General features: G+C 35.8%; 1 protein-coding gene and 1 long non-coding RNA gene across 2 annotated transcripts; both read left to right on the top strand.

Annotated features, from left to right (window-relative positions):
- The first annotated feature begins 1,048 nt into the window (after positions 1-1,048).
- On the top strand, positions 1,049-10,446 carry LOC140812009 (uncharacterized). The gene is made up of 5 exons (XR_012113588.1): positions 1,049-1,376; positions 2,958-3,043; positions 3,138-3,213; positions 9,896-10,223; positions 10,309-10,446. It is a non-coding gene; the product is annotated as an uncharacterized lncRNA (long non-coding RNA).
- A 647-nt stretch (positions 10,447-11,093) lies between these two features.
- On the top strand, positions 11,094-12,361 carry LOC140812000 (uncharacterized). Its single transcript, XM_073170160.1, has 4 exons — positions 11,094-11,473; positions 11,544-11,798; positions 11,882-12,126; positions 12,215-12,361. The coding sequence occupies exons 1-4, from the start codon at positions 11,213-11,215 to the stop codon at positions 12,336-12,338; spliced, it is 885 nt and encodes a 294-aa protein (XP_073026261.1). The 5' UTR covers positions 11,094-11,212; the 3' UTR covers positions 12,339-12,361.
- The last annotated feature ends 4,877 nt before the right edge of the window (positions 12,362-17,238 follow it).

The following is a 17,238-nucleotide window of genomic DNA, read 5'->3' as shown; positions in this document are numbered from 1 at the left end:
GGTTTTGTAAATCTGTTGTCGTTGACCCTCAAAAACACGCTAAAAGACAACGGTTTTTAAAAAACCGTTGTCTTTTAGCGTGTTTTTGAGGACAAAAGACAACGGTTTTCGTGAACCGTTGTCTATTAGCGTGTTTCTTTGGAGAAACGACAACGGTTTTTTTGAACCGTTGTGGATTAGCATTTTTTTTTTGGGAAAAGACAACGGTTTTCGTGAACTGTTGTGGATTAGCGTTTTTTTTCGGAGAAATTACAACGGTTTTAGATAGCCGTTGTTAAAAATAGCGACAGTTTAAACAAAAAACTGTCTCTATTAGCGACGGGTTTAGTAAAACCGTCACAAAGTTTAATGTAGCGAGGAATTATAAACCGTCGCTAATTTCAAATCGGCGACGGTTTTAGAAAATCCTGTCGCCGATTCAAATCTAGCGACGATTTTGTAAATTGTCGCCGATTTAACGTAGCGAGGAATTATAACCTGTCGCTACTTTTAAATCGGCGACGGTTTTAGAAAATCCCGTCGTCGATTTAAACCTAGCGACGGTTTTGTAAACTGTCGCCGATTTAACGTAGCGACGGTTTTATAATTCGTCGCTAAATTAAAATTTGGTCATTGTTCTGTTCTTTATCTTTTAACAACGGTTTTAAGAAAACCCGTTGTCGTAGGCTCAAAAAACCCGCACATAGACAACAGTTTCTTAAAAACTGTTGTCAAAGATATGTCTACAACAACGGATTTTAGAAACCGTTGTCTATTAGCTTTTTTTTATACGACAACGGTGTTTAAAAACTGTTGTCTATTTGCGTGTTTTTTTTGTCTACGACAATGGTTTTTAAAAACCGTTGTCTATTTGCGTGTTTTTTTTTGCCTTCGACAACGGTTTTTAAAAACCGTTGTCTATTACATTGTTTTTTGTTGGCCTACAACAACGGTTTATAAAAACCGTTGTCGTAGAATTTTTTTCAAATAAATTGTAGTGTTATAATACACACTTGCAATAAAAGGGAGATAAAAAGAGGAGTATATTCCCGCGCTACGCCGACGAGGAACAAGTGATTTCACAAATACACAAGTAAATCAAAACTCACACTCAAATCTTCTTCTCTTTAATCTATCTCCAATCCCTCCACATCTCCAACAAGGTACGTCGTTATGCTTTTCGGCTTCTGATGCTTATTTGTACGGGTATGCATTTTCCTGTGTAATTAATGTTTTCTTTTCGTTTTCCTTTATTATTTTTTGATTGATTTTGTTTCCATTCTTGCGGGTTTACTGTAATGGTGAGCATGCTTCATTTTCATTTCTCGTGGGGGTTTCAACAGTGAAGTTCAATGCGGAATGTTACAGCAGACAAAAATATCTCTAACATGACAAAGGTCGAAGGAAACAACCTTATACATATATCGCATGTCTTCTTCTTACATGAGCTGAAAGGCCCTATACATACTGTAAAATATTAGGATTGAAAGGCTATACATTCGATAGATCTTTAGCTGTACAAATTCGAGGTTTAAGATGTTTTTTCATAATATTTGTTAGCTAATTATCCTGATTTGAGTTCATTAATAAATTTTATACATTTGGTTTTTTCTTCAAATTATTTTTAATTTATCTTAAAATTAAATTATCGTATTAAATTTTATATAATAACTAGTTTATAAACATCGTATGTTAAAAAAATAATATATATATTTTTAGACAAAAATAAGGAAACATGCATTTTACTGAACTCTGGTTTACATTGTGACTGATGTGTGTTTTTCATTTTCATATTAGAAGTTTGCAGCTGACTTGAGTGAGGAAAACAGGGGTAAATGAATATATTTTTTAGGCTATAATCTTATTCTTAAGTTATGCAAATGTATACGATAATCATACATTGCATATATTTATTAATTTATATAACAGAAAATATAGAATATAGTAAGGAGAGGATTTAATTTGGAATCTTTCATTGTCCCTGCACTTCCGCTCATGTGAAATTTTTTTATTTCACAAATTATATATGTGATTGATTCGTTCAAGTTCAAGATGTCGTCAACCAATTAGCCAAATTTTAATGGCGAATATTTTTGGTGAGTGGTGAGAAAAGATTGAAACTAGAAAGATCATGATTGAATATAACTTCTTTTTTCTTTTACCTTGGATTTGGGCTATTTTTCACCATCTTTTTTCCGTACTTCCTCCACTTGAATCCATTATCCAATATCTCAATCTGTGACTTGGTTCTAAAAGCAACTTTCTCTCTGATTTCTTTCTTCTCCTTCCCACTTCCACTGTCTTCTGGTAATACCAAAAAAAAAAAAACACACACACACACACACACACACACACACATATATATATATATATATATATCACTCACGTATAACCCCCTTATATATAGTTAAGTACTGTTGACAGAACTCTCTAGAGAATCATATATTATACAATAACTCAGGAAATGACATCATTTTTATGCTTTACAGTGACTTGCTTACCTACAATCAAACAATTGGAATTTGAATTTAGAACTTGATCCTGTTGGCTAATAATTGGCTGCATTTGATATAGCAATTAAAATTTCAAATAACAATATATTTAAAGGTTGTTCAACATTATGGAAGGATGCATTTTCTATAAGCCATATTCTTTTGTTTTCTCCAACTCCATTGATTAATCTGCTGATTAGCAAGATATACCTTTTTATTTGAATTTAAATGATCGATTGATGTTAATTTGTTAAAACATATTAAGTGTGTCACACCTCGACTTTCCAACATATTTTAATGGTTGTTTCGTTGTGAATATTGTGTGTGTGTTTTTTTCATTTATTTTGATTAATAGAGTAACTAGATGTTATTATTTTAAAAAATGAACATTTATCAAAATATCTAAACCTCGTATATTGATAAATATATATTCTTGAATTTTAAATAATGTCATAAAATAACGTGAATTTTAATGTTTGATTGCAGGTATTTTGACTAGTATTTTCTGCGATAGAACAATTTCAAAGGTGTCAAGCTATCACAAGCAAGCTTCTTTGATGCGGATTTGAGCGGTAATTCTTTTGTTATGGTTGTTTTTCAAGTGTAGTTGTGTTGCGTGATGGGCCTGATATGAATTTTTCATGCTTTATGTGCAAAAAATTGAAGATAACAGTGGGGTAGGAAATTTGCTTACTTACAAGTTTACAGTCGGTAAAAAAGCTGCGGCGACGGTTTCTTGCAGGTATGTTTCTGCATATTTACGAAATAATTACAACTCTTTTGAACACCAACTTAATAGTATTTTTACAAATGTTTTGAAGGATTTGACTCATTGTTGGTTGCTTAGTTGTACGTATAATGGACAAAGATTGGATGTCAAAGAACAGGTTGTCACATGAATATGAGGTTGGGGTGGAGTATTTCTTGCAGTTTGCATCGCGAAATGGTAACAATCCGAATGCAAAGCCTTGCCCATGTGCAAAATGTGGTAATCTAAAGACGAAAGATATTGACACTATAAGGGCTCATTTGTGTTGTAATGGTATAGATTTAACATATCATACATGGATTTGGCATGGCGAAAGATATAAGTTCGGGAACTCAATGAATGATAGTGATCGAGTAGGGCAAGATGAACAGAAATATTTTACCGAGGAACCTATAAGTATGGTACATGGTGCATATGATAGTTATGCTAAGAATCCAAACCAATTCCATAAGCTACTTGAAAATGCCGAGAAACCTTTATATCCTGGATGTGTTAAATTTACAAAGTTATCTGCATTTGTGAAATTATACAACTTGAAGGCAAAATATAGTTGGAGTGATAAAAGTTTCACTGATTTACTTGGTTTGTTTGGGCAAATGCTTCCAGATGACAATGAATTGCCTTTATCTTTGTATGATGCAAAGAAAAGCTTATGTGCTTTAGGGATGGATTATGTGAAAATTCATGTTTGTCCTAATGATTGTATCTTATACCGGAAGGAGTATGAGGATTTTACCAGTTGCCCTATTTGCGGGATGTCAAGGTGGAAGTTGGGTCAAAAATCTACGATAAATGGAGGAGTTCCTGCAAAGGTCCTTTGGTACTTCCCACCTATTCCCAGATTTCAAAGATAGTTTCAGCAGAAGGTGATATCTAAGGAGTTAACTCGGCATGCTGATAAAAGAATTCGTGATGGATACTTGCGTCATCCGGCTGATGCACCCTCTTGGAAAGTAGTGGATCACAACTGGCCAAATTTTGCTTCCGAGCCAAGAAATCTAAGATTGGACATATCAGCAGACGGCATGAATCCACATAGTTCGATGAGTTCTGCATATAGTTGTTGGCCAATTGTGATGATCACTTACAACCTTCCTCCAACTTTGTGTATGAAGAGAAAATTTATGATGCTCACTTTGTTGATTTCTGGTCCCAAACAACCGGGAAATGATATTGATGTCTACTTGGCACCTCTAATTGACGACTTAAAATTTTTATGGGATAATTGTGTTGATGTAAGGCTCGAGAATTATCCGTTGCCATTGATGTTGACTTGAAGAGGAGAATGCATGACAGGAAAAATGAGAGTTTGAGCAAGCATGGCCGAAGCCACACCGCCCCTACGGTGCTAGGACTACCGCACCCGCGGTGTAGGTGACAGAAAATTGAGGGAAATGTGCGAAGCAACACCGCATCCGCGGTGCGTGCAAGACCGCACCCGCGGTGATGCAAGCGCCGCACCCGCGGTGATCGACATTTAGGAAAATGCATTGCTGCCGAGAGCACAGCGCACCCGCGTTCTTGAGTTGCCGCACCCGCGGTGCTGCATGCGCGAATGCCACCTTTCATTTTTATGTTGACACATGGCTTGGGGGTATATAAGCTTGCATTGGCACCTCATCTCTTCTCCATTTTCAGCAGCCGAGAAGCAAGAGCAAGGGGAGAGATTTCACTTCTTTATAGTCTTTGCACTTGAGATTTTGAGTGGTTTTGTGTTCCGATTTTAATTTCGAGGCCGGATTCATGATCCTTGCAACGAGGGCTAGCTAAGGATGTAAGTTCTTATATTTCCAGCATGTTTCGAAATTCATATGTTGGGGAAATTATGTTTTGAGTTGAGAAATGTGTTCTTGGTATATCGAGCATCGTAGATTCGTTATCAGATTGATTTTCGGATATCGTATGCTAGGGGTTCGATTTTCCAGCATGTGTGGATCGAGTAGATACAGATTTCAGCATGTATGTTGATGTTTAGATGAGATTATGAGTATTGAGGTTAATCGATTATTGTGATGTTGAGATTGAGTTATCGGTATCGAGAATTACGCTGTTATGCCGTCAATTTGTACCGAGATTTATTATTGATTGGAATATGTGTTGCTTTGAGTTAGAGATTGATATTGTGTGTCTACACATTTCCATTTCAGATTTGAAGTGACAGGTTTGACATTTGATTCGAGATCTCGACAGACAGTGCGACAAGAAAGGTATAATTCATGTGGTCACGGGATTGCACAACTCGATTCAGATTTGATACGAGTTTCCCTAAATCACATACTAGACTGTTATTATTACATTTGATTATGTAATGTCTTGTTTATTGATTTATATTCGAGTCCTGAGATAGGAGATATTGGCAGATCGGCCAAAACTAGACGTTTCGGTGTATCGTCGCATAGTAGTAGAGTTGCTCTATGTGTAGACCCTCGATACAGAGTTGACCGAAGTCTAGGAATAAGACGTACCGTTACCCCGAGTGGCTGGGTAGGTGACAGACCGTCTTATTCACACCGGGATCCCTAGATTAGAAACGAGTCGAGTCAAGATTTAAATGTTGAATACAGATTTGTATTCTTCTACATGTTTAGATTTACATACATGTTACTTGATACATATGCTATGCTTTTGTACATGATTATTACATTGCATGCATCCATGTTTTATACTGGGATATGTTCTCACCGGAGTTATCCGGCTGTTGTCGTGTATGTATGTGTGCATGGCAACAGGTGAGGCAGGATCAGGGTCACGACGAGGAAGAGAGAGTTGATAGCGTGGTGATGCCGGGTGTAGCAGCAGATTACTAGTAGTTTTTGTCTAGATCTGAACTACTTGTATTTGAGATTCGAACATTAGTTGTATCGTTGTACTAGACAGACTTGTATGTATCTGATGTTGTTTAATTATTATAAATATATGTCATGCTTTTATTATACATTTGAATTAATGTTAAAAGCAAATTTTTGACCCACATTTTCGAACAAAGATCCAATTAAATCCCAAAAGAATTGAGTTAGAGCCCGGGTCCCCACAGTTGATACATATGATGCATATCGAAAAGAAATGTTCGCGCTTAGAGCTGTGTTACTATGGACGATCAATGATTTTCCTGCATATGGGAACATGTCAGGTTGTATTGTTAAAGGATATCATGCATGTCCAATATGTGGTGAAGAAACATATTCGACGAGGTTGAAGCATAGTAGAAAAATTGTGTATACAGGCCATAGAAGGTTTCTTCCTACAAGTCATCCATATCGAAGGCAAAAGAAAGCATTTAATGGGAACCAAGAGTTTAAACTCGCACCAAAACCATTAAATGGGCATGAAGTTTTAGAAAGAGTTGAAAGAATTAATTATCGTCTGGGAAAAATGAGTGGGAAGATTCAGTTGAAGGTAGGTGATGAGAAATCATGTTGGAAAAAGAAATCTATATTCTTCGAACTTGAGTATTGGAAACATCTACATGTTCTAGATGTGATGCATATTGAAAAAAATGTTTGTGAAAGTCTTATCGGTACGTTACTTGACATTCCAGGAAAAACGAAGGATGGAGTTGCAGCAAGACTAGATCTCATGGAGATGAATTTGAGGACTGATTGATACCAAAGATGGTGAAGAAAAGAACGTATTTGCCAGCAGCTTGTTGTACACTAAGCAAGTCTGAGAAAAGAAAATTTTGCAATTCTATGTTTGGAATAAAGGTCCCTACGGGTTACTCACACTACAAGAAAAGTAGGTTTCCGCGGCGTGCAATATGCGCCGTGGAAAGGTATCCGCCGCGTGCATTGCACGCTGCGACGCACGCTGTAAAGTTGAAAGCCGTCTTAAGTTTGACACTATTGGCGGCGTGCGATTGACGCTGCGGTTTAGTCTATTAACGGCGTGCAGAGTATGCTGTTGATAGTTAAACTATTGGCAGCGTGCATATGTACGCTGTTAATACTCTATCTACAGCGCGCAATGTACGCCGTTAATGTTAAAAAAACATCTAAATATTAGCGACGGTTTGTGAAAAATCGTCGCTAAATGTTAGCGACGGTGTTTAAATTTAGCGACGGTTTGTTCCTGTAACGACGGTATTTAAATGTAGCGACGGTTTGCTTAAATCTGCGTAAAAATAAAAAAAATTACTTATAATTTAGTAAATTTTTTAAAAAAATACAATACACCTATGATAAATAAACTCATGATCTTAATTAAAATACTTAAAAAATTAACTAAAACTTAGAAACAAAAAAATACCTATATCGAAATTAAAATCGTATAAGAAAGAAAAATTTTAAGTGTTGTAAAATAGTGTGAGGAAAGTGGAACAGAAATAGGATATTTATAGACAATTTGCGACTATTACCGACGGTTTCCCAAACAACCGTCGCTAACAACCTTCGCTGTTAGCGACGGTTTAGATATAGTCGTCGCTGTTTACGGAAATTAGCGACGGTATATTAAAAATTGTCGCTAAAAGTGACGTTGGTTTATTATACCGTCGCCGATTTAAAATGGCCGAAACAGTTGCAATATTTAAATTAGCGACGGTTTCTCCAAAACCGTCGCTAATTTAAAATTTCTCAACATTTTCTACAGCGTGCTATCAATGCAAGCCGTGAATGCATAGGGTATTAACAGCGCACATTATGGCACGCTGCGGATAATATATAATATTACTTTCCGCAGCATGCTTTTAATGCCCGCCGTTAATGTATATGTTATTAACGGCGCACATTAAAAGCACGCTGCGGAAAGTATATAATATTTACAGCACACATAAATGCACGCTGCAGATATTACTTTCCGCAGCGTGCTTTTGATGCACGCCGTTATTTCTGTCAAGTGCAACTATATTAACAGCGCACATATTGATGCACGCCGTTAAAAGCACTATTCGCAGCATGCTTTTAATGCACGCTGTTAATAACAGTGCTGCGGAAAATCATTTTTCTTGTAGTGTCATCTAATATTAAAAACCTCGTGTCGATGAAGGACTTGAAACTTGTTGGCCTTAAGTCACACGACTATCACACTTTGATGCAACAATTGCTTCCAGTGGCCATACGTGGTGTCCTACCTAAACATGTTAGAGATACTATCACTCGGTTGTGTGGGTTCTTCAATGTGTTATACAATAAAGTGATAGATGTCTCAAAGTTGGATGAGATACAAAGAGAGATTGTGATGATATTGTGTTTACTGGAGAAATATTTCCCCCCATCCTTTTTTGATATAATGATTCATTTGACCGTTCATCTTGTACGCGAGATAAAATTGTGTGGACCGTTTTGGTTTAGGCATATGTATCCATTTGAAAGATTCATGAAGATATTGAAAGGCTATGTGAAAAATCGCAATCGGCCTGAAGGGTGTATAGCCGAACGTTATATTGCTGAAGAGGCTGTGGAATTTTGCTCGGACTACATGTCTAGTGTAGATACAATTGGTATCCCATCAATGCATCGGAGAGTACAACTCACTAAGCCTCTGTCTGGTTCAGTAATGCACTACACTAGTGACGATGAGTTGAATCAAGCACATCGTTATCTACTGGAAAATGATGTTGACGTTGAGCCTTATATCGAGTAATTTCTTTGACTTAGTAATACTTTTTTGCTATTCTTTTACATTCAATTGGTTAACTTATCCTTAATCATTTCATCAGGGAACACATGACATTTTTGGATGCAAAATTTCCCCATAAAGCAAAGTCCAAAAGGTGGTTACAAGATGAGCATAACCGAACCTTTATTAACTGGTTACGTGATACTGTAAGTTGTCTAAATATCGGTATCATGGAGTTTTTTTAAAACTTAGGGCTAAATTTTAGCACTTTGTGAAATATAGGTTGCAAGTGCAGTTGGCAATTCCACTCGTGAAATTTCAGAAAGATTGAAGTGGGTAGCGCGCGGACCTAGCAAACAAGTGTTAAAGTACTCTAGTTATTTGATTGATGGGGTCACTTATCATACAAAAGAGCGAGATGATGTACGAGTTGTGCAAAATTCCGGAGTAAGCTTAGTGGCAACAACAATGCAAGTCGCTAGTGCAAAGGATAAAAATCCAGTTGTGTCAGACATGATTTTTTATGGAGTTATTCAAGAAATATGGGAACTTGATTACCAAATGTTTCAAATTCCAATGTTTAAATGTAATTGGTTTGAGAATATTAACGGTATTAAAGTTGATGATCTTGGTTTCACGTTGGTAAACCTGAAGAGAATTGGATTCAAGTCCGACTCTTTTATCTTGGGCAGTCAAGCAAAGCAGGTGTTTTACATTGAAGATCCTCAAGATCCTGCATGGCATGTTGTACTTGCAAGTCCCACAAGAGAGTATATTCACTACATGAATGGTGATGAATTGGAGAATGATGTATCCCACTATCAATGTTTTACACGAGGGTTTGTATCAATGGATGTTGATGGAATAGATGAAAATGAACCGCCATGCATTCGTGAAGATTGTGATGGGTATTGGGTTGACAATAATTAAGTGCAATGCTAAATGACTTGAACCAGCATAATAGGTTTCATTCCTTTTTTGTTCTGCATATTACTTTTTCATGTACAAACAAAAATAAAGAACCGCGTACTTATTTTCTTGTGACATGCAGTGCATAATGTATTTTTTTGATTGCCTAACAAATTGTAAATGCTTGCAGGATGTCAAATAACGAGAAGCGTAAACAGAATACTGCATATTCTGCCAATGACAATAGTTGTGGGGGCAAAACAGTTTTGGAATCTACAGAGACGGAAACAAAAGAATCATCTAGAGGTCGTACACGTTTGGATAGGCTTGTTAGGCAAAGGGTTCATGGAATCAAAAAGGATGTTAGGTTCAATAAATTGGGACAGCCAGTTGGAGAATTTGCAGGTGAGATGCAAAGTTATATTGGAGTTCTTGTTCGAGAAAAGATAAAGATAAGCTATCAGACTTGGAAAATGGTTCCAAATGATGTCAAAGATTTAATATGGGAATCGGTTAATGTAAGTTATAATGTTTTGGCTATTTTAATTATTTTTCATATGGTTATGATATGTTTAATGTTATGGGTTAATATGACTTCTACAGCTGACGTACAATGTTGATCAAAGCTGGAAGAAGGGATGTCTGAACTCTGCAAATAACAAGTGGCGACAGTTTAAAGCTTTACTCACTCAAAAGTTCATTCTTAGCAAGCGGGATAACACTGAGGATTTGAAAGAACCACCTACTGGGTTTGGTATTGCACGAGATGATTGGATTTCATTTGTAATCAGTCGCTTGTCTGATGACTTCATGGTAAGATTCTAAATTTGAGATTTTCAAATTAGTAGACCAGAACAAATTATTTCTATTGACATATGATATATGTGGGCAATTTTCAATTAACTAGAAATTGTGTGATGAACAAAAGAATAGAAGAAAGCAAAACATATACCCCCATCGTATGTCTCGCAAAGGATATGCACGTTTCTCCGACGAAATAGTAAGTTTGAGAAACTGAGTTAATCTCGGAAATTTTACTAAGTCCATGCTATGTGATTTTTAAATTTGTTGATACCGTGCATATTGTTTGTAGGCAGCTGAGTTATGTGACGATGATGATATAAATCGAGCAATTATGTGGAAGAAAGGACGGGTCAATAGGAAGGGTGAATACGAAGGCGATGAGTTGAAATCGGCAATAGAAAAGATTGTAAGCAAACAATACATGAAAATGAATAATTTTTATTCATTATAACTGTTTTTAGTAATTATCTTGTTCTTTTGTGCATGACAGGATGGTTATGTGCAACAAAAAATCAAGGGTACGTTGCAATATGAAGAGGGAAAAAATGATATACTTACGAAAGCACTGGATTTATATTAACATTCTGGTCGTGTGAGAGGTGTTGGAGGTCATATCACTCCAAGCATCTACTTTAATATTGGTAGAGTATGGAAGAGTCCTTTTGGTGATGAACATATACTTCTTAATCAGACAAAGGAGTTGATGGAGGCGAAGATATTAATCTCAGAACAAGATGCACGCATCACAGAACAAAATGCATGCATATCAGATCAAGATGCACGCATACAGCGCCTTGAAGAAATGTTCAAAAAGGCTGCAAGCAACTTTGACATTGAAGAAAAAGGTAGTTGCTCAGTAAAGTTGAATCCCATGAGTCACGATAAAAACAAGAAGAGTGTTTCAAACTATGCAAATTCGCATGATGATGACATCAAAACTTTGAGCAATGCTGAGTTTCTGCAGGTATCTGATTATTGCAATTGTCCATGACTATGATTTGTATCAATTTATAACATGATTATTTGTCTTCTAGGGGAAGGCGGTTGCATTGACATTGGACTGTAGGACGAATACAGTTGCCTACGGCACAATTATCCACGTCAATGCGGATGAGAAATTATTTCATGGTGTTCCATCACCCATTCCTTGCATGCACGTTGCCATTGATAGTGCTGTGGACAAATTAGCACATTTGCCATTTCCGATTCCTCACGAATGTGCTACTGTTGGTGATGCTGTTGGAGCCCATGTAGCTTGGCCGGCACAATTCGTAGTAATTCAAGATGAGGTAAATGTCAATTTATATTTAAATTTAAAGTATCATAAAAAATTCAATATTGCATCTAACATGTGTACATTTGCAATGTTTAGAAGCCTCAAAAGAAGAAAATTGTGGACCACAGAAATAAGATTGGTTTGTCTTCAAGTGTGCCAAGATCTTTGCATCTTCTGTACTGTTATTGTAAACGTGCTCTAACCGATGAACAAAATTTATCACTGTCTTTTGATCATGATTTGTTTGACGAGAGTTACGAACTATTTCTGCACCTTGAAGACATCATTCCTTTCTACAGTTTGGATCCAATATCTGCCAACTGTATATTTGTGTACATGTGGTAAGTCTTCTTCTTTTGTTTGTTGACCACTTAAGCTGTATAAACTTAATTAATTTATCATTTTCACATTTTCTGTTGGAAATTGTAGGCATCTGTATAAAAAGATGAAAGAAGACAACAAGACTGACAAGTTCAGATTTGTCAATCCACACACGATCCCATACATGCCATATGTATCAAAACTTGACAGAAACGCAAAAATCGAAGACTGAACGAAAGAGCAAGTGTTTTGGCAGAAAGACTAAGTGTTGCATCAACAAATCAACTATTTTTAGTGCCGCATAATGTTGGGTGAGTCAAAATTACAATATCAAATTTAATTTGTTTTCTTGACATTTTATTGAATTTTATGCACTGACTATGTGTTCTGTGCATAGTTACCTGTTGGATTCTTACCGTCATCGATCCTTACAAGGAGATGGTTTATTTGCTGGATTCACTTGGTCATCGAAACCGTTACGATGACTGGAAATATGTGGTGGATATGTAAGTTAATATTTTGTTTTTTATATCAAATTTAATTCAGTGAATAAAACACTCATATGTTGACTGTTAATGATGTATGCAGGAGTGTAAGATTGTTTAATTCAAATAAGGAAAGGAAAGGAAAAAACAAGCTATATGGGTGCAGGAGTGTAAGATTGACTGCAAAGTGTTGATGAAGTGCTTTGTGTTACAATGAACCAAATCAATCATTTTTCTATTTTCTTCAATAATGCATGGTATAGTAATGCAAAGTATGGATGGGTTTCTGCTGTTAGCCCTTTCCCCCAATCGTTCTGTCACTAGACTAAATTTCAATAACTCATAAACTTCTCAATGAATCAAGTTCAGCTAAATGATTGTTTTGATTATGAAGATTCCTCAACATTGCAATTCTAGATTATGCAGTACCTTGCCTTGTAGGTTCTACATTCAGTGAGTTTGAACTTGTGTAGGCTAAACCCGTTGTCTAGATAATATGTGTGCATCGTTTCACTTATAAATTTATTTCAAGGGCATGTATTGCTCATCTATACTCCGGAAATAATAAATGAATACCATTTAAGATATTGATCATCCTAGAATAGTTAAATGTATGTTTGTGGCCTGTTATCAATATTTATATCGATTCTTTTTTAGGTAGTGGGTAAGCATAGGTCGGAATCCACATTAATATCCATACAAGGCCAGTTGCTTGAAATGTCATGTGATTTATTAAAGATTAACATTTGGAGACTTATTTAATTTCTTTAGGTACTTTGTGTATATTGTAAATCTGACGTATTGTTATCACGTGAATATAAATGTTATTTGTTTGTGAATTGATGTTATGACTTACTTTCGAGTATATAAATGTTGTTTGTGTTGGATGGAAATTTTTGGGATGTCCTATTTATGGGGAGGTCATGCCGAAATTTCTATTTTCCTCAGTATATATTAGTTATGACTTTATTTTCGTCTCTATGCACCATTTGTGTTAGCTGCGTATCCAGTGCCTGTTTCGCTTGCAATCTCATCTCTTACATGGGTTTTTAATGGGCTTTCTATGTGTGGATTATATTCCAGAGATGAAATGGAAGGTTTTGATGCATAAATGTTGATGAGGTTTGAGGAGATCGAGGTCGATGATGACAAAAGATTGCAGTATATCCGTATTTTTTGTTTGGAAAAACTTTATATTGTGGGACTCTACTAGCTACCACATTGCCACGTTGATGACGAACATGGATCACGGTCAATTGCAATACTAAATTCAAATTTGTAAATTTTTTGTTTATCATTGGCATATTTTGGATGATGGATTTTGAACATAACATAGTCATGGATTTAACGTGGTAAATATTTTGTTTTCTGTTGTTATTTTTGGTTTAATTATTATTATATAGATTGTAAATTAAAAGAAATTTAATACAAAATTTTTGCCTAATAAAAATAATTATTAAAGACAACAGATGCAAAACCGTTGTCGTTGATAGATAAGACAACGGTTTTTAGGCGTTGCAAAACTGTTGTCGTTGTTATAAAAAACAAAGGTCTAAAAAGTGTCGAAACTGTTGTCGTACATATATTATGACAACGGATTAAAACCGTTGCAAAACTATTGTCAATAGTGTTAAATAAGAAAGGTTTAAAACTGTTGCGAAACTGTTGTCGTTGGTATAAAATACAACGGTTTAGACCCATTGCAAAACCCTTGTTGTTGGTATAAAAGACAACGGTTTAAAACCCTTGCAAAACCGTTGTCGTTGGTAGAAATTACAACGGTTTAACACCGCTGCAAAACCGTTGTCGTGGGTAGAAAAGACAACGGTTTAAAACCGTTGTCGTTGAAGACACTTTCAACAACACCCTCAGTTACAACAGTCGAAAATGGCCTACGACAACAGATTTTATCCGTTGTCGTTTGGCGTTTTTGTTGTAGTGACATGATGTCTTTCATGTATCTTTATTGCGGAAGTATCTTCCTGATAATTTTCATATTCTTCAGCCAGACGAGGCCGAACTTGACAAGACTCTGAGTTATTTTGAGAAGCCGATTCAGATTCTTGATCGTAAAGAAAAGCAACTCAGAATGAAGACTATTCCGCTGGTGAAGGTTCAGTGGAGTCGTCATGGCATTGAAAAATCTACTTGGGAGACTGAATCAGACATGAGACAGAAATTCCCAGAGTTATTTCATTGACGTGAGTTCCTATTTAGCTTCTGTTATACATTTCATATTGTATCTGATTTGATTACCTGTGATTTCGGGGACTAAATCGTATCTTACGGGAGAGAAATGTAATGCCCGAGATTTATATCATGTTAATATAAGATTATTGATTATGAATTGATGTGATTATAGAAGGACCATTCCGAGGCACGATTCGAGATATCGTGTGATATGGTGATGTGCGAGGACAGAACACCTCGCGCATATGCGCGACACGAGGCGCGCATATGCGTGAGACAAGCAGAGAACCTCGCGCATATGCGCGGAGACAGGGCGTGCATATGCGCGAGCATGGCAGAGGACCTCGCGCATATGCGCGAAGAGAGGGTGCACATATGCGCGAGTACTTGAAGAGTGGTGCGCGAAGACCAGTAGGTCTCGCGCATATGCGCCGAGGGAGGTCGCGCTTATGCGCGACACCAAGAATGAGCCACCTATCCGTGCCATGCATGATATATATACAATAGTCATTTGTTTCCTTCGGAATTGCTGATGATAGGATCGAAATTCCTATAGAAAATCCTCCAGCTTTTCCTTTTTGAAATTTGAGTGTTATGCAAAATCCGGCAGTCTGATTTCTAATCCGAGTTTAGTACTGCGTTCATCTTAACAAAGGCTTCAAAAGGACATAAGTTTTCTTATGTTTTGTTATGAATTGAAAATATGGTATTGAAGGAATCGTATATAATTGATATATGGTGTTCTTGAGTTATTAGACATCGTATAATCGAAACCGGATTGAAGAATGGATACCGTATGAAATTGTTATGATTTTTCAGATTTGATTTGACTGAGATTATACAGATTTGGTATCAGATTATGTTTGTTGATTGATTATGAGTTATTGGGATTGGTATATACTGATTTTGTATTACCGGTACTTTGAGATTGTACTATATGATGTCGAAACAGAATTAGATTGAGATTGATCAAATACAAACTTGTATTAAGTTGTATAATGATATTGGGGTTGTTGAATCTTATTCCAGATTTGGTATTGAAGACTTTGAAGACAGATCAAAGTCGAAACCCGACAAAAAAAAGGTATAAATCAATGTTAAAATTGAGTGCGTTAAATGACTTAGCTCCCCACAAAAATTCACTCATAATAATTTTGCAAAAGTTCTTGTCTCAGCTGAACTCCACAGCTATTTATAGGCTTTGCTTCCAACGGTAACACTGAGTGCGTTAAATGACTTATATCCGTTGATTTGTCCTTTCTGAACAGGTCAACATCCTTCTGACAATATAGTACAAATGTCGCATTCTGATATGCGACGCTACCACTACGAGTTACAGTCTGCTTATGTACAATTTTTCTGTTGTTGGCTATGCTTTTAACTGATGACGTGTCAGACTGCCTATCAGTTGACTATATAGCCGATCAGTTGAGCTGACTATATAACTGATCAGTTCTAACTGATAGTTCAGTTATCTTTACAGATTTAGTTAGTTTCGATCAGTTCGATTTCCTTCTATTATTTAGCGCATTAATTATCAGTTCAAGTAACTTCAATTTAAGATTGAATTAATTCAGTTGAGCCAATCAGTTCTGTAATCTTCAAAAGCTTTATTTGTTAAACTCCGAAATTCTAATTTCAACAACATTTAATTCTAGATGAGACAAATTTAAAACTAAATAAATCGTTTAAATGTCATTTTCTTGACTTGAAATAAAATACCTCATTTTAAAATCGCCTACATCGTCGTCGGTCTCATTTCCTCGATCCCGCCTCGAATAATCGCCTGAAACATAAAACTCAAGGAAAACGTTTTAACGTGAATTAACTAAACATATTATAATTTAAAATAATGCAAATTCATAAATCATGCATTAAACCCCAAATTAATGAAATAAACATGCATTAAAACCATTTAATACAATACATAAGGAATTTAATAGCTTGCATGCATGTGGTTCACGTTGACCTCAAATTTTCGGGACCTCACACTAAACCAACAACCATAGAGATTCAGATGAAATAAATCGGCCTTTTGTGAAATATATCTGAGAGAAGTTTTGGAATAGTAAAGAGAACATTAACGTATAGAGAATCGTGGAGAGTAGAAGAATAAAATATTGTGTGAAACGGTTTTCTGGGAGATGTAGATTGATTTTGAGAGAAAAAAATATTATCAAGGTACGGCAAAAAGTTTAGGAAAACTTGATGTCCGCAGGAGAAGGAGTTTTTATGAGCATCTAAATTTAATAAAAAGTAGAAATTGTGTGAGTCAAAATTCATTCAGGTATTGTTTCAATTAATAATTTTGACAACAATAATTTCTCACATGCTTGTGTACAGTATGTTGGTTGAAGTTTTAATGATTTCTGGATTTTAAAATAAATACAAGAGTATTTTGTTCATTATCTCGAAAAATATAAAATAAATCTTGTATAGTAAAATCATACAAAACAA

The sequence above is a fragment of the Primulina eburnea genome, chromosome 1 (assembly GCF_022965805.1).
Source record: "Primulina eburnea isolate SZY01 chromosome 1, ASM2296580v1, whole genome shotgun sequence".
Taxonomy (NCBI): Eukaryota; Viridiplantae; Streptophyta; class Magnoliopsida; order Lamiales; family Gesneriaceae; genus Primulina; species Primulina eburnea.
The sequence above is the reverse complement of the archived record's forward strand: the minus strand, read 5'-3'. Positions and strand labels throughout refer to the sequence as shown.

Bases quoted from the DNA above. Each gene is read 5' to 3' on its own strand.
- LOC140812000 (XM_073170160.1), top strand. From the start codon at position 11,213: ATGGAGGCGAAGATATTAATCTCAGAACAAGATGCACGCATCACAGAA. The intron at 11,474-11,543 runs GTATCTGATTAT...TTTGTCTTCTAG, and splicing joins GCAATGCTGAGTTTCTGCAG to GGGAAGGCGGTTGCATTGAC. The intron at 12,127-12,214 runs GTAAGTCTTCTT...TGGAAATTGTAG, and splicing joins TGTATATTTGTGTACATGTG to GCATCTGTATAAAAAGATGA.